The sequence below is a fragment of the Oncorhynchus masou genome, chromosome 30 (assembly GCF_036934945.1).
Source record: "Oncorhynchus masou masou isolate Uvic2021 chromosome 30, UVic_Omas_1.1, whole genome shotgun sequence".
Lineage (NCBI taxonomy): Eukaryota > Metazoa > Chordata > Actinopteri > Salmoniformes > Salmonidae > Oncorhynchus > Oncorhynchus masou.
In genome coordinates this window covers 22,177,353-22,199,095 of record NC_088241.1, presented here as the reverse complement: position 1 = coordinate 22,199,095, position 21,743 = coordinate 22,177,353, and the positions used below count along the sequence as shown (strand labels likewise).

Sequence of the window (21,743 nt, the reverse complement as noted above, 5' to 3'; positions counted from 1 at the left end):
AATACCTTGACAACATTAAAGGTTATACAGAACATAGGTCATCATAATGCTGTGAACAATTACATTAGGTTACAATAAAGTGGACATTTCATGTTTTTATTTGTTTTGTGGTGAAAAAGACAGCATTATACTTTCATTAAGAGCAATATATCTCTGTGAAAGTACAATAGACCTACATTATATTCATGAAAAACTAGAGAAACTGCAGGTGATCCATCTCCAGTACCTTACTTATTCTGTGTCTGCCTACATTTCCCAGCACACACCTTTCTTCCTCCAGGTAGGAACCGCTAGACGCCTCCCTTCCCCCGTCCACGGACCCCTCATTCTTCTTCTTCATCCACTTCTTCTTCTTCCAAATCACACTGGAATAAAACACCTCTTCCCCCTCCTTCTTTGCAGTGCCTCCTCCTGGATTTGTAGCAGTGTCAGCGATAAGATTGGGCAGGCTGGTTCGGTCTGTCTCAGAGATAGCTTTGGAGGAAGGCAGGGGTTTGGGACCCGGATTAGGGGCCTCTAGGTCTTGTTTGTGTCCCTGTCTCCTGGCCTGACTCGGTATCATGCTGTTGGCGTATATGTCTTCTTCTGGCGCAGGAGGATCCTGCAATAACATACATTTATAGACATTTAACAGATTTTTTTTTGTCATTTCATTATCAACATATTTCCAGGATGAATCTGATGATGCTTACCTGTGTCCTCTCACCACTGGTCGGAACTAGGTTCATCCCCACATCACTGTCGTAATATTTGTAATGACCTCTGAGTACCGTAAAACAAGGACACCAAACCCTGTGAAATCATCATACAAAAAACTGGTCAAATCAGATAGCTATAAATAAGTGTTGACTTCAGAGTCAGGAACTAAGTTAATGTAAAGCACAAAAAGTATAAAGACACAAATATGTGCGGTATTTCCGGAACATTTAAAGAGTGATGACCTTACCTTCGGAGATACAGTAAACCACATATCAGTGCTGTCATTAATGCCGAAACAAATATTGCAGTGATGAAGATTGGCAAGGAAACTTGACCTAGGGGAGAATAGAAAAAACTTTCATCGATAGACTTACAAAAGTTGTTATCAAGGTTATCAAGATCATTATTGCAGTCAATTCTGGTGTCCAAACCCCTTATTAATGATGATGACTGGTTTGTGTATTTCAAAGTACCTATACTATACAATTATGTTTTGACCAGATCCAAATCGCTTTTACTGCAGAAAAACACCAAATGCTGCACAACGTGTATGTATGGCATTTGTTAACATAAAGCACTTACCCTCAAGAATTTCAACGCTTTTGCCCAGCCCCTGGTGATTCCCCAGGCATTGAATACAGAACTGGAGGCTGGAAGATCCTATGGAGTTGGTGCTGAGGCAGACCAGAGTGGGCGTGTCCTCCTCCTGTGATTGGTGGGTGGTAAGGGAGCTTCTCAGGCATGTGCTGCCCATTGACTCTCTGACGACAGTGTTAGTAAGGTGATTGACAGGCTGTCCAGCCAATCGCCACTCCAGTTTGGGAGAGGGGTTCCCATGACTCTCACAGGTACAGTTGATCTGATCAGCAGTTCTGATGCAGCGAGAGGAGGGCAGAATCTTTGGGGCAACTATAGACAACAGAGGAGGAAGACAGTTAAGTCAAAAATACTTATAACTAACCCGAGATAGTTCTGTGTCGTTTTCAATGGGGGAAAATTAAGCATAGTGGGCAGAACGAGCAAGGAGGTGGGCAGAGCCAAGCAAGAGCTAGCGAGATCCTATTGGTGGGTTCTAGCATGTATTTGCACATTTCCGTTAGGGAACACCTTCGCTGTGAAGTGTGCGTTGCGTGTGCAATAACTCAATTTGCCATTGCGGTCCTTGTAAACAACACAACTTTTAGAAACTTTGACAAAGGGTCACATCTACAAAACTTACTGCATTCTGTTCATAACAGATTCTAGTTTTAGGAACAGAAAACTGTACTCGCTAAGCAAGCAGTGTTACGTCCATTACAGTAGTTCCTAGTGACTCAGATCTACAGTTGAGCTCAGCTCAAAGCTGGGGTCGCTGTTGAGTAAGTTTGAGGGGTGAATTTAGCACATTGGTATGTGTGAAACTTATTCCTCAGCCAGAAGAGTCCTCACTTGAAACAGCAAATAGCTGGCTAGATGTTGGAACATTGCTGCGGGGACTTCCTTCCATTCAGCCATAAGAGCCTTCGTTAGGTCGGGCACTGCTGTTGGGCAATTAGGCCTGGCTCGCAGTCGGCACTCCAATTGATCCCAAAGATGTTTGATGGGTTTGAGGTCAAGGCTATGTGCAGGCCAGTCAATTTCTTCCATACCAATCTTGACCAACCATTTCTGTATAGACCTCACTTTATGCATGGGGCATTGTCATGATGAAACAGGAAAGGGCCTTCCCCAAACTGTTTGCACAAAGTTGGAAGCAGAGAATCGTCTAAAATGTCATTGTATGCTGTAGTTTTAAGCTTTCCATTCACTGGGACTAAGAGGCCTAGCCCGAACCATGAAAAACTGCCCCAGAACATTATTTATCCTCCACCAAACTTTACAGTTGGCACTATGCACTCGGGCAGGTAGCTTTCTCCTGAGTGAAAACGTTTGGGAACCCCGGGTATAGACTTAAAAGTAGGAGGATGCACATGCAAATAAAAGATGACTAGTCATTGGTGAGAATAATCAGATCAGATTGTGATGTCATGCTGTGGGCCAAAAACTCCATCCCACCTGAACATGCTGAAATGCAAAACATATACACTACCGTTCAAAAGTTTGGGGTCACTTAGAAATGTCCTTGTTTTCAGCTGTGCTAACATGATTGCAAAAGGGTTTTCTAATGATCAATTTGCCTTTTAAAATGATAAACTTGGATTAGGTAACACAACGTGCCATTGGCACACAGGAGTGATGGTTGCTGATAATGGACCTCTGTATGCCTATGTAGATATTTCATAAAAAAATCAGCTGTTTCCAGCTACAATAGTCATTTACAACATTAACAATGTCTACACTGTATTTCTGATCAATTTTATGTTATTTTAATGGACAAAAAAGTTGCTTTCCTTCCAAAAACCAGGACATTTCTAAGTGGCCCCAAACTTGAACGTTGGTGTATATTTATATATTTTTGCTCTTACACTAAAAGATAATATTTTTCACAATTTCGGAAGTGTTAGTATGACCTCAGTGCTTGGAAATATATATATATTTTATCACATTTTTGACTGCACTGCCCCTTTAAAGTATGTTCACAGGATATGGAAGTGTAACAACTTACATGTCACATCTATGTTAGTAGTTGTTGAGTTGTCCACCCCATGCTTGTTCTCTGCTTCGCAATAGTACCGCCCACTATCGTTGATAGCAATCTTATTGAAGGTGAAGCTCTGTCCAGATCCTACAATGACTCCCTCCCTCCCATTGACTCTGTACCAGGTGTAGGTCTTCACTGCTGGGTTGGCATTGCTGCTGCAGGTCAGAGTCACAGAGCTGCCCTCTACCACTGAACCAGAGGGACTGACCGACAATGAGGTGTTCTTGGCAGGATCTGAAGAAGTGAAGAAGCATATTGTGTGGAAACAGGTAGTTTAGAGTGTGTTATGACACTAACCATAGTGCTAAACTATTGTGTACATTTGTTTTTATTTTGAACTTACACATCCCATCTAGTTGAGTGACAGATGAGTTCTGGGATCCAAGACGATTTCTGGTCTCACAGTAGAACTGGCTGTTGTCTGCGGGTACCTTGATAGTTAGCATTCTGCTAGATCCCACTTCTGTGACCTGTTCTTGATTGACTCTGTACCAGGTGTAGCTCCCCACTGGTGGGTTGGCATTGCTGCTGCAGGTCAGAGTCACAGAGCTGCCCTCTATTGCTGAACTAGAGGGACTGACTGATACTGAGGTGTTCTTTGGTGGGTCTGAAAAACCAAAACAAATGATGCAGTGAAATGTTATATCTGTTGTTCGATTAAGTGTTAACGCCAGAGAAGCCGGTGTTTGGAGGATATATTGGCACGGTGTTGTTAGGACCGAGACGAAGTTGAGGGCAGGCAAACTGTACCAAAATATCCTCCAAACACCGGCATTCGAGGGCATTATCACTTTTATACAACGGGACACCAACATATTCAAATAATGATTTACATATTTTAATTAAAAACATTATTTTGATCTATTTATTAATACGATTTCATCCTTCCACCAGACATAGTCCCGATACAAATCTAGGGTTGCTATCCAAGCCGGTTGGTCGTTCGTTCTATCGGTTCGGTTGCCAGAGACGCGAGCCAGTCATTACGTCTTTTTGTACTTGTAGCAATAACCTAGTAAGGTTTGCTTAAATATACATATTTGTCTGCCGTGACTACAACACAAAGCATATTGAAACAGTTCTGTATCTATGGACGCGACCCAGTCTTTGTTTCTAAATGTTCCATTGCCATAATTGGCTGGCGACGTTCTTATCTCTTGCTTGCTAGCGAGCCAACTACCGCTAATTGACAGTCACGTCAAACAGTGTAATCAGAATAACAGCAAAGTAGCCGCGTTTGTTTAAGCTGTTTTCTAGTGATATTTATTTGGATACATCCATAACAATGAGCTAATAAGGTGCGACTTCGCATTGAAAATGTACTCTCTTGTCAGGACACTTGTTCAGAGGAGCTGGCCAGCAACACAGCGAACACAATCCCATGAAACGGAATCTGGAAAGACAGCAACCTAATTACACATTGTTTTGTTTTATCTGTTTTCTATTGATAGTTCTTTGTATATATCCATAAAAATGATGTTATTCATGATTTTGACTGGCTGAGAAAAGCTGCCTGCCTGTCTGTCTCATCCCGACTCCCGACGAGGTCATTACTATGGGACATCTGGAGATTTAATTTTAATATTGAAACAATGTTGCAAATGTCAGAGAGATAGACAGCAAGGTTTATACAAATGCCCTCTGTTGAAAACTAAATGTTAGTCTAAAAGAAATGTGAGAGAATGTCAATATGCTTTTTATAGTGAAGATCAAGTTTATAAAGTGCCTGGCTGAGCTGATGAGACAGTGGATTGTGCAGTCAGATGGAACAGAGTAAATAGGCATTTTAATGTAATATATTTAGCTGGTGGTAATTTATGGAATAGACACCGACTGGAATGTGGTTTTAACCAATCAGCATTCAGGATTAGACCCACCCGTTGTATAATGTTTAATAAGTCATTGAACGCGTTTAAAGGAACTCAGTCCGGCTTCCAATTTACACTTGGAAGTTGTAATAATAGAATGCACAAGGTGCATTTTTGTAATTTGGTAGTGAACCATCAGTTTTCTTCTTGTCATGTCAGTCATTTCATACCTTGGAGAGCTATTTGTAACTTGTCAGAAATGTCCAAATCAAGTAGCCCATGTCAGCGTCTGTTTTTTTTAAACTAGGTTATTTAGCTCATAGATTGTGGTAATGTTTGTGACGCTCAAATATCACATGAATACACATTAGACATGGCAAAATGTATAGACTTGCAAGAAACGTTGCTTTAAAACTGCAAAATGTTCTCTGCACTCGATGACAGAATGTGTAGATTTGCAGGACATAAGCTTTAAACCTGCAAAATGTTCTCTCCATCAACAAGATGGGTGTGAACACTTTGTATCATGAACCGTGCTTGTGCCCATGGAAATAGACGTTTTGTGTGCGTGCGGGGGGAGAGATATTTCCCAATGCTGGAAGGGGGCCTGAGTGAAAGTTTGGGAACCCCTGGTCCAGACTCTCTAGAGCCTACCCCACTTACCACTTAAAAGTAGGAGGATACATACTGTATACAAATAAAAGATGACTGGTCATTGGTCAGAATAATTAGATCAGAATGTGATGACATGCTGTGGGCCAAAAACTCCATCCCACATGATTAGGCTGAAATTCCAGGCATTTAATTTACATTTTATTTTAAGCACTTACACAAAAAGGGAATCGTTTCCACAATTTCAGAGTGTTAGTATGACCTCAGTGCTTGGAAATATATATTTATATATATATATATATATATCACATTTTTGACTGCACTGCCCCTTTAAAGTATGTTCACAGGATATGGAAGTGTAACAACTTACATGTCACATCTATGTTAGTAGTTGTTGAGTTGTCCACCCCATGCTTGTTCTCTGCTTCGCAATAGTACCGCCCACTATCGTTGATAGCAATCTTATTGAAGGTGAAGCTCTGTCCAGATCCTACAATGACTCCCTCCCTCCCATTGACTCTGTACCAGGTGTAGGTCTTCACTGCTGGGTTGGCATTGCTGCTGCAGGTCAGAGTCACAGAGCTGCCCTCTACCACTGAACCAGAGGGACTGACCGACAATGAGGTGTTCTTGGCAGGATCTGAAGAAGTGAAGAAGCATATTGTGTGGAAACAGGTAGTTTAGAGTGTGTTATGACACTAACCATAGTGCTAAACTATTGTGTACATTTGTTTTTATTTTGCACTTACACATCCCATCTAGTTGAGTGACAGATGAGTTCTGGGATCCAAGACGATTTCTGGTCTCACAATAGAACTGGCTGATGTCTGCTGGTACTTTGATAGTTAGCATTCTGCTAGATCCTACTTCTGTGACCTGTTCTTGATTGACTCTGTACCAGGTGTAGCTCCCCACTGGTGGGTTGGCATTGCTGCTGCAGGTCAGAGTCACAGAGCTGCCCTCTATTGCTGAACTAGAGGGACTGACTGACACTGAGCTGTTTTTTGGTGGGTCTGAAAAACAACAAAGAATATGCAACTAAAATGTTCTACCTGTTTTTTTGTTTGTTTAATACGTTATTACTTGAGGCTCCAGTACGTTTAATGTTGTACTTACATAGCACATTCAGTAGAATGATTGATGAGTTCTTTGTACCATGGTCATTTCTGGCCTCACAGTAGAACTGGTGGTTGTCTATAGATGCTTCCGTTTTTAACTCTCTTTCATGAGCAATTTGTGTCACATGGTCTCCATTGACTCTGTACCAGGTGTAGTTTTTCACTGCTGGGTTGGCATTACTGCTGCAGGTCAGAGTCACAGAGCTGCCCTCTAACACTGAACCAGAGGGACTGACTGACACTGAGGTGTTCTTGGGAGGATCTGAAGAGACAAAAAAATCGTTTTAAAACTTGGTGCTATCCTCACAACTAAAATTGAGTGCAAACAATAGTTCCAGAATTATACGTACACAATACATCCAGTTCAATGACTGATGAGTTCTTAGTGCCATGGTCATTTGTGGCACCACAGTAAAACTGTCTGTGATCGGTGTACACCTGGGTCTGATGTTTGTTTCCATGTCCTATTGATGTCACCTGATCTCCATTGACTCTGTACCAGGCGTAGGTCCCCGCTGGGTTGGCATTGCTGCTGCAGGTCAGAGTCACAGAGCTGCCCTCTAACACTGAACCAGAGGGACTGACCGACACGGAGGTGTTCTTGGGAGGGTCTGGGGGAAAGAAACAACAGATACTGAAATAAGTAAACATAGTGTGTGTTATGATACTGGCTACACACTTAGAAAATAGGGTTCCTCCAGGGTTATTTTGGAAGGGTGATGGCTCCAAGAACCCTTTGAGCTCCTCATTGATTCTTTTCATTTCTGAAAAGGGTTCTTTCCTCTCTTAGTGATAATTCAAATGTAGGGGCGGCACCTCATTCAAATATTTGGGGATGTGGTTTGCTCACAGCTCTTCTTGTGCAACCACGAGTGAGTGTCATTCCAGTTTATCTTATCTTTTTGGTGTTATGCTATTTCATCATCATTATGACTACGGTCAGTCACAGTGTCTTGTGAAATACTCCTGTATGGCCTTCCGTCAACTGAGAACAATTCTCTCCTCAGACGTCTCCAGCTGTTCTAGAGCTGGAACACCTGATTCAACTTATCAATTAACACAATTATGACACCTTAAGAATTTTAAAAGCCCAGTGCTGTCAAATATAAGTATTCCTGTGTTTCATATAAATGTATTATATCAAACGTTAGGAACACCTTCTTAATATTGAGTTGCACGTCGGGGCATGGACTCTATAAGGTGTCAAAAGCGTCCCACAGTTCTGACAAGATGGCTGGATGTCCTTTGGTTGGTGGACAATTCTTGATACACACAGGAAACTGTTGAGCGTGAAAAACACAGCAGAGTTACAGATCTTGACACAAACCTGTGCGCCTGGCACCTACTACCATACCCTGTTCAAAGGCACAAAAATATTTTGTCTTGCCCTATAACCCTTTAAATGGCACACATACACAATCCATGTCTCAATTGTCTCAAGGCTTAGAGATCCTTCTTTAATCTGTCTCCTCCCCTTCATCTACACTGATTGAAGTGGATTTAACAAGTGACATCAATACGGGATCATAGCTTTCACCTGGAATCACCTGGTCAGTCAATGTGATGGAAAGAGCAGGTGTTCTTAATGTTTTGTACACTCAGATTATATTTCCACTCCATGGGGTTGGAATAATACTGTGAAATTGTAAAAACTTATGATAACGCCTGTTTAACGTAACAGCTGCTTGAAAAGATGGTCGGAAATTTCCGCCTGTTTTGGTGGGATGGAATTTTGGCCTGCTTGGTGACAGAGAAATTGTTCTGCTAAGAAGATATTTTTGTTTCTTTTGGACACATTTTTATTTAAAACAATCCCAGTTAGGTACTTAATTGCTACTCAGAAATGATATGATATTGATATTGATATGATATTGGGGCGGCAGGGTAGCCTAGTGGTTAGAGCATTGGACCGAAAGGTTGCAAGTTCAAACCCCCGAGCTGACAAGGTACAAATCTGTCGTTCTGCCCCTGAACAGGCAGTTAACCCACTGTTCCTAGGCCGTCATTGAAAATAAGAATTTGTTCTTAACTGACTTGCCTAGTAAAATAAAGGTAAAATAAAAAATAAAATAAAAATAAAATAAAAATGGCTGCATTGGTTATGGTTAAACAAAATAATGAACCCTGTATGGTTCTTCAAAAAGATCTACAAAGAACCTTTGAGACCGGGAAATATCTTTATAAAACTATTGTCCATAAAGATTCTATATAAAAAAAAAATGAAAAAGGGTTCTATATAGCCCCCAAAAGGCTTGTAACCATAGCGGAACTCTGTTTTGGTGTTCTTAAGAACCTTTTATTAATGATTCTTTATAGACCCTTAGGAAATGGTTATGTTTATCACCACAGAGGTTCCATTTAGAACCTTATGAGCATGGTTATTTATAGAAGCTTATTTTTGTGTATATATATATATATATATACCAAAAAAGGATCGACTATGGTTACAAGCCAAATAACCCATATTTGGTACTATATAGAACAATTGTTTTTGTGTGTATAGCTCAAAAATATTATACACATTTATTTTATTGTGTACTTACACATCATATCTAGTTGAAAGGCAGATGATTTCTGGATTCCATGGTCATTTTTGGCCTCACAGTAGAACATGCTGTTATCTGTCAACACCTGGACAGTTAGCTCTGGCATATTCTTCACTGGTGTCTGGCGACCTCCCCTGATTGTGTACCAGGTGTAGGTCTTCACTGCTGGGTTGGCATTGCTGTTGCAGGTCAGAGTCACAGAGCTGCCCTCTATCATTGAACCAGAGGGACTGCCTGACACTGAGGTGTTCTTTGGGGAGTCTAACGAAAAAAAAATACTAATATGTATATATATATACACAGTTGAAGTCAGACGTTTACATACACTTAGGTTGGAGTCATTAAAACTTGTTTTTCAACCACTCTACAAATTTCTTGCTAACAAACTATAGTTTAGGCAAGTCGGTTAGGACATCTACTTTGTGCATGACACAAGTAATTTTCCAGCAATTGTTTACAGACAGATTATTTCACTTATAATTCACTGTATCACAATCACCAGTGTGTCAGAAGTTTACATACACTAAGGTGACTGTGCCTTTAAACAGCTTGGAAAATTCCAGAAAATTATGTCATGGCTTTAGAAGATTCTGATAGGCTAATTGAGTCAATGACTCATTTGAGTCATTTGGAGGTGTACCTGTGGGTGTATTTCAAGGCCTACCTTTAAACTCAGTGTCTCTTTGCTTGACTTCATGGGAAAATCAAAATAAATCAGAAAACAAATTCTAGATCTCCACAAGTCTGGTTCATCCTTGGGAGCAATTTCCAAATGCCTGAAGGTACCACGTTCATCTGTACAAACAATAGTATGCAAGGATAAACACCATGGGACCACACAGCTGTCATACCGCTCAGGAAGGAGACGCGTTCTGTCTTCTAGAGATGAAGATACTTTGGTGAGAAAAGTGCAAATCAATCCCAGAACAACAGCAAAGGACCATGTGAAGATGCTGGTGGAAACAGGTACAAAAGTATCTATATCCACAGTAAAACGAGTCCTATATCGATATAACCTGAAAGGCCGCTCAGCAAGGAAGAAGCCACTGCTCCAAAACCTCCATGAAAAGCCAGAATACGGTTTGCAACTGCACGTGGGGACAAAGATCATAATTTTTGGAGAAATGTCCTCTGGTCTGATGAACCAAAAATATAACTTTTGGACATAATGACCATCGTTATGTTTGGAGGAAAAAGGGGGAGGCTTGCAAGCCGAAGAACACCATCCCAACCGTGAAGCACGGGGTGGCAGCATCATGTTGTGGGGATGCTTTGCTGCAGGAGGGACTGGTGCACTTCACAAAATAGATGGCATCATGAGGCAGGAACATTATGTTGATATATTGAAGCAACATCTCAAAACATCAGTCAGGAAGTTAAAGCTTGGTCGCAAATGTGTCTTCCAAATGGACAATGACCCCAAGCATACTTGGCTTAAAATGGCTTAAAGACAACAAAGTCAAGGTATTGGAGTGGCCATCACAAAGTCCTGACCTGAATCCTATAGAAAATTTGTGGGCAGAACTGAAAAAGTGTGTGCGAGCAAGGAGGCCTACAAACTTGACTCAGTTACACCAGCTCTTTCGGGAGGAATGTGGCAAAATTCAGAAAGGTTGTGGAAGGCTACCCGAAACGTTTGACCCAAGTTAAACAATTTAAAGGCAATGCTACCAAATACTAATTGAGTGTATGTAAACTTCTGACCCACTGGGAATGTGATGAAAGAATTAAAGGCTGAAATAAATAATTCTCTCTACTATTATTCTGACATTTCACATTCTTAAAATAAAGTGGTGATCCTAACTGACCTAAGACTGGGAATTTGTACTAGGATTAAATGTCAGGAAATGTGAAATACTGAGTTTATACGTATTTGGCTAAGGTGTATGTAAACTTCCGACTTCAACTGTACAAAGTGATTGCAAAGAAATATTCAATACTTGTATAATTTAATATTGAAAAAATATCGGTGTTTGAGTACTCTCATAAAAATAAATGTAAGTTGTACTGGTTGTGCTGGTTATTCTTTACACAACTGAAAAACAAACTGAACATATTTTCATTGCATTTGACATACTGTATTCTCTAAACATCAAATACATCTTAGAGTTGAAATGTCAGTGCTTATGAATTTAACCAGCTAAATAGTTGCATTTGTACAGTTTGAGTACTTGCATTTGATTACAGGAAACAAATACAAACCTTGAATCGAGTACCTGAGTACTCAAATACTCGTGCCCATCCATAGTTTCATTGTATACTTACACATAACATCCAGTTCAAAGACTGATGCGTTCTGTGTTCCATGGACATTTTTAGCCTCACAGTAGAACTTTCTTTGATCTATGTACACCTGGGTCTGGTGTTTCTCTCCATGTCCTATTGATGTCACCTGAACTCCATTGACTCTATACCAGGTGTAGGTCTTCACTGCAGGGTTGGCATTGCTGCTGCAGGTCAGAGTCACAGAGCTGCCCTCTACCACTGGACCAGAGGGACTGACTAACACTGAGGTATACATGGGAGGATCTGAAAAACAGGGACAACGTTTGAAACAAGTAAATTTAGTGGTGCCGCCATTGCACCCATTGCTACTGAGATAGTGCAAGTACTTACATGGCAAATCTAGTTGAATGACAGAGGAGTTCTCGGATCCATGGTCATTTCTGGCTTCACAGTAGAACTGACTGTTGTTTGCAGACACCTGGATAGTTAGCATTCTGCTAGACCCCACTGTTGTCACCTGAACTCCATTGACTCTGTACCAGGTGTAGCTCACTGCTGGGTTGGCATTGCCGCTGCAGGTCAGGGTCACGGAGCTGCCCTCTAACACCGAACCAGAGGGACTGACTGACACTGAGGTGTTCTTGGGAGAAACTTAGAGAAAGTGCGCACAATGTTATTCATGTTTGACTGAAACAAAACCAAACAACTGATGCTAATATGAGGTGGAAAAAAAGTCCAAATGATCTTACATAGAACCGTGACGGTCAGACTAGTTTCAGGTGATTTGACACTCTTGCCATCTTGTTGTTTGTAGAGAGCAGTGCAGGAGATATTCTGTTCATGATGGAGGTATGAAGCAGTGAAGGTCAGAGAAGAGGTCTTGACTTGAGTTTTATCCTGATTCTCCTGTAATCCCTCCTCACTTTGACCCAGACTGGGGGTCCATGTCAGAGTTGGGTGGAGAGAGGGACATGGGGCTGTAGCAGAGCAAATCAAACTCACTGAGGTCCCCTCCCTCACTTCCACTGTAGCTGGGGTGAGAGTGGGTGTGGGGGGAGTGTCTAGAATAGAAAGACACGTTACTAGCTCAATGAAACAAAAAGGAACAAACACACCCACTATCAATGATAATCAATCAATTGTTCAATAAGATAAGTGAAAACAAAGTCTATAAATAAAAATACGTTAAATACAATTTCATGTAGTTTTTGTCGAGGTAAAGTGTATAGAATCATGTGTGGTCAGTAATTCCGTTTGATTGGATAGCTATGTGTCTTACCTGCGATATTGATTTGAACAGGTGTGCCAAAATTAAACATGACACAGTTGCCACATTCTAGTCTGAAGTAAAGCTCGTCACCAGTAGGCATGTTGTCCAGGATTGTAGTACAGTCATTCTGGTTCAAGTTCCCAGATGGACTGGAGCCTACTGTGTTTGTCTTATCTGTTCCCCCTCTCATCCAAATGGCATTACATGAGTGAGTTTTTAGGCAGGGATTATAGTCCACTGCCTTTATGTAACCAAGTGTAAATGAGCAGGGAATTCGCACACATGATCCCTTCAGAGCCTCTATACTCTGAGGCATCAAGGCTGTCCAATCGGCACAGAGAACACCTAAAACACACACACATACACACAACAGCACAAGTCTTTATAGAGTTCGATTTGACTCATTCAACTCAAGAAAGACAGCATTTTAGGTGTACTGTGTATCAGCACCAGTCCATTTTTCCAGCTGGGTGACACTTTATTCAAATTTTTATTTTTACAATCAACATAGGACATTTGTTAGGGTGTGAGTGTGTATCAAGAACTAATTAATTATTATTACCACACATTGCTGCTGCACATATCATCTTAGCCAGGGGTGAAAGAAGGTTTAATTGCTTTCCGGTACGGGACCTCTTATGTGTGCATTTTCATGGGCCTAATCATAGAATTAGTTATAGAATCCCTGTTAATTCAATAGGATCTCTGTGGGCCTAGTCATAACGATTTGTCATTTAACTTTTAAAATGTATTACCTTTATGTATGTCATACACACAACCCGTCATGAGGTTTTCATCTGATTTCATAATCCGAACGGCTCCTTTACCAGGCTATACCCGAGCACCTTCATCCACTCGAACCACATCACATTTTGGAGCGTAGGCAATACCACACGTTTTCAAGTAAATTCACAAATGTTTCATGACTCTGACATGCAGTAATGATACATAATAGTGTAATAGCCTACTTTTTACTGATATTTTTAAATGATTATGGTGATAGGGTCATGATTACCGGTACGGCGTAACTCCACTCTTAATTTTGCCTGGACGCCATACTCGACCGTACCGCCTTACTTTCACCCCTGATCTTGGCCAGTGATCCCAACTCCCACAGCCACCCACCTTGCAGCAGACAGCCACTGAGGAGGAATCTTAAAGTGCCAGCCATGTCTCTGTCGGGGAAGAGCAGGGGGAATAACACAGTTATTAGCTTGTATTACCTCTGCATGTGAAATGAAGGATTTCTATTTTTACAGTCAACATCCGCTGTGTGGCATTTATTCATGGTATAGTGGTAGACCTGTTATAGATCCCCCTGCCTGTGAGACTTACTCCACCCATCCCCTGACGGCTGCCAGAGAGACTAGGGGGTCATAAACTGTCTGCCCAAACTCCCAGTGACCTCTGTGACCAGGCCACTGAAAGGTTGCCACATCCACCATGCTGACCGTCAACACATGGGCACCTCAGGGGTGCATGCTTAGTCCTCTCCTGTACTCCCTAATCCTCCACGACTGTGTGGCTGCGCACAACTCCAACACCATCATTAAGTTTGCTGACGACACAACGGTGGTAGGCCTGATCACCAATGACAACAAGAAAGCCTATTAGGTAGGGGATCAGAGACCTGGCAGTGTGGTGCAAGGACAACAACCTCTCCCTCAACAAAGGAGCTGATCGTGTACTACAGGAAATGGAACTTGATTTGACAAATGTCAATAAAAAAAATGGTGTAAAAAACCTAATGAAAAATGTATTTATAAGAATGCTGTAAGTACCGGTAACTGTTTGCTCAGTTGGAAATAATATCCAACTAGTCAGTGAAAACTGTCTGGGGTTTGGAGTTTGTGACAGCAACTATGTTAGCTTATTACAGTATTATAGACACTATGTCCTGGAAACTTCATACATTCTAACAACTCTTGTGTGGCTTGTGAGAGTCATAGTCCAGCAGTCTGTAGCTCAAATACGCAAAGTTTAACAGGGGTTAGAATTCCAAAACGTCCAGGCATCACAGTGGAACTGTAGTAATCTCCATACAACACATTAGCCCAAATCATATAGCCTCGTACACACCATTGTGAGCTCAGTCCGTGAAGTGAAACAGAATGTGAGCTTGCGAGATCAGGATGATTTGTACAAGGCATGCAAAGTGCTTGAGTGGGTGGTAGCATCACAAATCCAACAACACAGGGTCTCTCATGAACTTTTGAACCCCTCCAGTCGGGCTTCTGGGCTATGCATAGCACTGAAACTGCCTTGGTAAAGATAGTGAACGACCTCCTCTCTGCTGCTGAGTTCCCTGTAAATTATCAGGATGTCATTGAGGACCATGTTAGGACGTTTGTAAAATGTTCTCAAGACATTTGCTTTACCAGTCATCAGGGGCCAGTTTTTCAAATGGATACATCTGGATTAGAATGGGATCAAGGTAGTCCTGATTTTCGGCATCAAAACTATCCTAATCACCACTTTTGAGTTTTGAAAAATGCAATAAACAACTTTTAATCCTGATTAAAGGTCAGATTGGATTACCAAATCCGGATCCCTATCTGGAGGATCAGAATAAAACATTTCCATTTTGAAAACTCTAACATTCTAACATTTAAATCTATTCAATTCACAGAAAAAAAACAGCTCAAAAACAGCTAGATCAATCTGATCCTGGATTGCAAAGAAGTGGATTACAGAATCCGGATCATTCTGATCCATATTTAAAAATGTGAATCTGGACCATGAGATTTGAACTCATAACCTCTGAATTTGCTGATCTTTCTGCTTAGTACTTCACTATGATGATGTCACGTCCTGACCTTAGTTCCTTTTTTATGTCTCTATTTTAGTTTGGTCAGGGTGTGAGTTGGGGTGGGCATTCTATGTTTTTGTTCTATGTTTGTATTTCTGGTTTTGGCCTGGTATGGTTCCGAATCAGAGGCAGCTGTCAATCGTTGTCTCTGATTGAGAACCATACTTAGGCAGCCTGTTTTCCCACTATGGGATGTGGGTAGTTGTTTGCGGTTTTGTGTTGCTGCACCTTACAGGACAGTTTCGTTTTCGTTTCACTCTCTTTGCTATTTTGTTGTGTTTCTGTTCCTAATAAATAACATGAACACTTACCACGCTGCGCATTGGTCCGATCCTTCATACTCCTTGTCAGAAGAGGAGGAAAAACGTTACAGATGAATATAATAGTTTTCTGTGTATTTTTTAACAGAGCTGAGATTTACTTTGAAGTACTAAGTGTAGGAATACAGGTGAAATCCGTCATTGAGTCAGACATGGTGGCGTTGCCAAAAGATCGGAATGCCATGAACCAAGAGGGTGTCAGTTCAGATCAGGAAAGTTTGAATAATAATTACTGTAAATGAACACACAATGTATTCATGTATGTCAAAGTGTGTAATGTATATAAATTGAAAACACTGCCAGCTGCAAGCACTGTGTGGGAGTATCCCTAACATTGCCAACAGACAAAGAGCTGTGAATGGATCAGTGGTTCACCAATCAGGGCTTTTTTGGGCTTGGGGACAGTAAGAAGTGGTTCTGAAAATTGGTAGGACATTTTTGTGTGTGTGTGTGTGTGTGGGAACTAGACAAAACCTCCAGGGGACCATGACACAATGTCCTGGCAAATTTGGGTGAACACCTGTGACGTTCCGGGATTCCGAAAGGGTTGTTTGCGGAGGGATAGGGTTTATTTTGTGACTACTGCTGTGTGCTACTGCTTTCAAAAGAATGATTTAACCAAAGCCGTGCTGTGCTGCTGCCTCTAAACACACAGTCCAGTGCAGTAAAATATCAAAGTAAATGGCACATGCCCGTATAGCTCTGATTGGTTATGGCGCAGCAGTCTGTGTCCAGTGTTTTTACTTAATGAAGTGTCTATTAATTGTCCAAACGCACGGCCACTTTCCCACTCGTATTTATATAGATTTTTTTTTTGTACAAATACCTGACTCTACATCATTTCCAAACATTCTATGAATGGATGAGAACATGAACATTTGCATATCTTTATGCTTGCTTGTCACAAAATGTAAACAAATGCAACATATTCTTCCAGAGGGTGTATATGCACAGATTGTAATACGATTTGATGGTGCTAACACAGTGTAAATTCCTCTTTAACGGTTTCATTTTACATTCCAGTGCCTGTATTGCTGTGTAATTGTCCCTGTAGTGTAACAAGTATTGTAGTTACTCATTGTTACACTGGACTTACCCTGTACTCAAGTCCTTCTGTTCACCTGATTTAGAATTCCTCACAATCAAATGTCGACCGCGTTATCTACCAAGGGAATTCTCTTCGATTATAATCACAGCCGTATATATTCCCCCCCAAGCAGACACATCGTTGGCTCTGAACAAACTTTATTTGACTCTTTGCAAACTGGAATCCATATATACTGAGGCTGCATTCATTGTAGCTGGGGATTTTAACAAGGCTAATCTGAAAACAAGACTCCCTAAATTGTATCAGCATATCGAGTGCGCAACCAGGGCTGGAAAAACCTTGGATCATTGCTATTCTAACTTCCACGACTCATATAAGGCCCTGCCCCGCTCTCCTTTCGGAAAAGCTGACCACGACTCCATTTTGTTGCTCCCTGCGTACAGACAGAAACAAAAACAAGAAGCTCCCGCGCTGAGGTCTGTTCAACGCTGGTCCGACCAATCTGATTCCACACTCCAAGACTGCTTCCATCACGTGGACTGGGATATGTTTCATATTGCGTCAAACAACAACATTGACGAATACGCTGATTCGGTGTGCGAGTTTATTAGAACGTGCGTTGAAGATGTCGTTCCCATAGCAACGATTAAAACATTCCCAAACCAGAAACCATGGATTGATGGCAGCATTCGCGTGAAACTGAAAGCGCGAACCACTGCTTTTAATCAGGGCAAGGTGACCCGAAACATGACCGAATACAAACAGTGTAGCTATTCCCTCCGCAAGGCAATCAAAAAAGCTAAGCGTCAGTATAGAGACAAAGTAGAATCTCAATTCAATGGCTCAGACACAAGAGGTATGTGGCAGGGTCTACAGTCAATCACGGATTACAAAAAGAAAACCAGCCCCGTCACGGACCAGAATGTCTTGCTCCCAGGCAGACTAAATAACTTTTTTGCCCGCTTTGAGGACAATACTGTGCCACTGACACGGCCCGCAACCAAAACATGCGGACTCTCCTTCACTGCAGCCGACGTGAGGAAAACATTTAAACGTGTTAACCCTCGCAAGGCTGCAGGCCCAGACGGCATCCCCAGCCGTGCCCTCAGAGCATGCGCAGACCAGCTGGCTGGTGTGTTTACGGACATATTCAATCAATCCCTATCCCAGTCTGCTGTTCCCACATGCTTCAAGAGGGCCACCATTGTTCCTGTTCCCAAGAAAGCTAAGGTAACTGAGCTAAACGACTACCGCCCCGTAGCACTCACTTTCGTCATCATGAAGTGCTTTGAGAGACTAGTCAAGGACCATATCACCTCCACCCTACCTGACACCCTAGACCCACTCCAATTTGCTTACCATCCAAATAGGTCCACAGACGATGCAATCTCAACCACACTGCACACTGCCCTAACCCATCTGGACAAGAGGAATACCTATGTGAGAATGCTACAGCTCGGCATTTAACACCATAGTACCCTCCAAGCTCGTCATCAAGCTCGAGACCCTGGGTCTTGACCCCGCCCTGTGCAACTGGGTAATGGACTTCCTGACGGGCCGCCCCCAGGTGGTGAGGGTAGGCAACAACATCTCCACCCCGCTGATCCTCAACACTGGGGCCCCACAAGGGTGCGTTCTGAGCCCTCTCCTGTACTCCCTGTTCACCCACGACTGCGTGGCCACGCACGCCTAAAACTCAATCATCAAGTTTGCAGACGACACAACAGTGGTAGGCTTGATTACCAACAACGACGAGACGGCCAACAGGGAGGAGGTGAGGGCCCTCGGAGTGTGGTGTCAGGAAAATAACCTCACACTCAACATCAACAAAACTAAGGAGATGATTGTGGACTTCAGGAAACAGCAGAGGGAACACCCCCCTTTCCACATCGATGGAACAGTAGTGGAGAGGGTAGTAAGTTTTAAGTTCCTCGGCGTACATATCACAGACAAACTGAATTGGTCCACCCACACAGACAGCATCGTGAAGAAGGCGCAGCAGCGCCTCTTCAACCTCAGGAGGCTGAAGAAATTCGGCTTGTCACCAAAAGCACTCACAAACTTCTACAGATGCACAATTGAGAGCATCCTGGCGGGCTGTATCACCACCTGGATGGCAACTGCTCCGCCCACAACTGTAAGGCTCTCCAGAGGGTAGTGAGGTCTGCACAACGTATCAACGGGGGCAAACTACCTGCCCTCCAGGACACCTACACCACCCGATGTCACAGGAAGGCCATAAAGATCATCAAGAACAACAACCACCCGAGCCACTGCCTGTTCACCCCGCTATCATCCAGAAGGCGAGGTCAGTACAGGTGCATCAAAGCTGGGACCGAGAGACTGATAGAAGATGTTTATCTCAAGGCCATCAGACTGTTAAACAGCCACCACTAACATTGAGTGGCTGCTGCCAACACACTGACTCAACTCCAGCCACTTTAATAATGGGAATTGATGGGAAATTATGTAAAATATATCACTAGCCACTTTAAACAATGCTACCTAATATAATGTTTACAAACCCTCCATCATTCATCTCATATGTATATGTATATACTGTACTCTATATCATCTACTGCATCTTTATGTAATACATGTATCACTAGTCACTTTAACTATGCCACTTTGTTTACATACTCATCTCATATGTATATACTGTACTCGATACCATCTACTGTATCTTGCCTATGCCACTCTGTACCATCAATCATTCATATATCTTTATGTACATATTTTTTATCCCCTTACACTTGTGTCTATAAGGTAGTAGATTTGGAATTGTTAGCTAGATTACTTGTTGGTTATTACTGCATTGTCGGAACTGAAAGCACAAGCATTTCGCTACACTCGCATTAACATCTGCTAACCATGTGTATGTGACAAATAAATTTGATTTGATTTGATACTTAGAGTTAGGGTAAGGGTTAGGGTTACTGCTGTAAGTACAGGGCAAGCACAGTGTAACAATGACTAATCACAACACCTATTACACTGTACTTACAGGAATAACTACACAGTAAAGTGTTGCAATTAATTACCCCCCAAAAAATATATAAGGCACCATAATGTAAAGTGTTACTGAGTATAATCAATAAAACGGTAGCAATTTTGATAAATAAATGTTTACTCCTATACATTTATTATGACATTATTAAATAACGTACCTTTTTTTTGCCAATAGATAGAATAGTAGGGAGGATCAAATAAGAAGCATGTTGTGTTTGTATGTCCTATTCAACTGCAACTGTGGCTGACTGACTGACTGACTGTGTCTTTTTGGAAAATGAGGAACTGTATGTTGTATGTATTATACATCTTTAACCCTGCGAGACCAAAGCATAGATCCAAATTAGAAAAAAAATGTTATTACCCTTGAGAAATACTTGTAATAGGCCTCTGATTATGAATTATTTTTGTAGAAAGAATTTCTGGAAACAGCGAAAATGCAACATTAGGCTTTGATGGTAGAAAATTGTGAAATTCTCTAAAATCACATGAAATGGATCAAAAGCATTGGGAATATTGTGTAATGGTATTTACATTGGAAAATAAGTCATATTTTGTCTGAAATAGCAACATTGGTCAACTTGACCAATCCAACTATCATGCTATCAAAAACTAATATTTTTGAAAGCATCAATTATTTTGCGGGTTTCCTATATATAGAGAACAACTATCGTACTTTTATTAATATTTGTTTGGTTGTCCTTTCTGGCTTAACTTGGAAAGAGATTTTGTTCTACCCGCGCTGCTGACAAGTTATGAAGGCTTAGTGCAGTGATTTCTGATTTATCAGGGGGCGCTGCTCAGCACCCCTACCTCCCACAGCTATGTTTGGTTGTCCATATTTGCAGAATCTGGAAGGGAAACAATCTCTCTAACCTGTCTATCAATATATGAATGTGACCTACGTCTCAGTTTGGAAACTCTTTAAGCCCAGTGTTGTGTTTTTGTGACACTTATAAAACTACTGTACCTTTAGCTCTGCCTCAGAATGTTTTATTCTCAATATTCTTTATTTTCTACATAATCACCACATATTAGAGAAGACAGGAAAAATATGTAATACAATTGTTTAGTATTGGCACAACACATGCTTGTGTAGTGGTCTCAGACGAGTGGACAGATTTCTAATGTTTTAGAGGCTACAAATGCCACAACAATCATGATGACATACAAAAAATACTACTAAGAGATACATCTGGGACTGAGGAGATGTAGTTTAACATTCTTGTTTGGTTTGGGTCCTGTGCAGGATGCCATTTTGAGGATGTGGGTCTCAGATAAACTGTAACAATGTTCCATCAAAATGTGTATATTTTCATATACTAACTTCCATCTCGTTTTCTTGATCACTGCTATTGAGTGTCAGTGCTGTTCAGCCGATAAATAATTGAACAGGTTGTATTTTAGATTGTATTTTCACCAAGTAATGTGTATTATTATTACAAAAGCATGTGAACAAATGGTAGCAACATTATATGGGGTGGCAGGGTAGCCTAGTGGTTAGAGCGTTGGACTAGTAACCTAGTTAAATAAAGGTAAAATAAAAAATATCAACAGAGATGATGGAATTAACACTGATTGACATAATTAAACTATCTATTTCCTTTTTAAAGATATGTTGAATATCTAAATATAAACAGACAATATTTCTGAATAAA

The 21,743-nt window shown here is 41.3% G+C and overlaps 1 protein-coding gene across 4 annotated transcripts; it reads right to left on the bottom strand.

Moving 5' to 3' along the window:
• Positions 1 to 82: 82 nt before the first annotated feature.
• LOC135522359 (B-cell receptor CD22-like) lies at positions 83 to 20,340 on the bottom strand. 4 transcript variants are annotated; one of them, XM_064948524.1, is made up of 18 exons: positions 20,244 to 20,340; positions 16,020 to 16,051; positions 14,025 to 14,074; positions 12,909 to 13,244; positions 12,379 to 12,690; positions 12,020 to 12,280; positions 11,669 to 11,932; positions 9,401 to 9,664; positions 7,208 to 7,468; positions 6,856 to 7,119; positions 6,489 to 6,752; positions 6,110 to 6,379; positions 3,663 to 3,926; positions 3,284 to 3,553; positions 1,282 to 1,608; positions 947 to 1,034; positions 693 to 792; positions 83 to 601 (listed from the first exon to the last, which is right to left on the bottom strand). In XM_064948524.1, exons 3-18 carry the CDS (start codon positions 14,068 to 14,070, stop codon positions 194 to 196), a joined length of 3,999 nt encoding a protein of 1,332 aa, XP_064804596.1. In that variant the 5' UTR covers positions 14,071 to 14,074; positions 16,020 to 16,051; positions 20,244 to 20,340; the 3' UTR covers positions 83 to 193. The 4 variants fall into 4 exon arrangements, with proteins under 4 accessions (XP_064804596.1, XP_064804597.1, XP_064804595.1 ...); XM_064948525.1 differs by having other exon boundaries at positions 16,020 to 16,054; positions 20,248 to 20,328; XM_064948523.1 differs by lacking the exon at positions 16,020 to 16,051.
• Between the last annotated feature and the right edge of the window lie 1,403 nt (positions 20,341 to 21,743).

Excerpts from the sequence above, each read along its gene's own strand:
- LOC135522359 (XM_064948524.1), bottom strand. The coding sequence starts at position 14,070 with ATGGCTGGCACTTTAAGATTCCTCCTCAGTGGCTGTCTGCTGCAAG. Across the intron at positions 6,753-6,855 it reads CATTCTACTGAATGTGCTAT|ACCCACCAAAAAACAGCTCA; the intron begins GTAAGTACAACA and ends GTTGTTTTTCAG. Across the intron at positions 3,554-3,662 it reads CACTCAACTAGATGGGATGT|ATCCTGCCAAGAACACCTCA; the intron begins GTAAGTTCAAAA and ends TCACTTCTTCAG.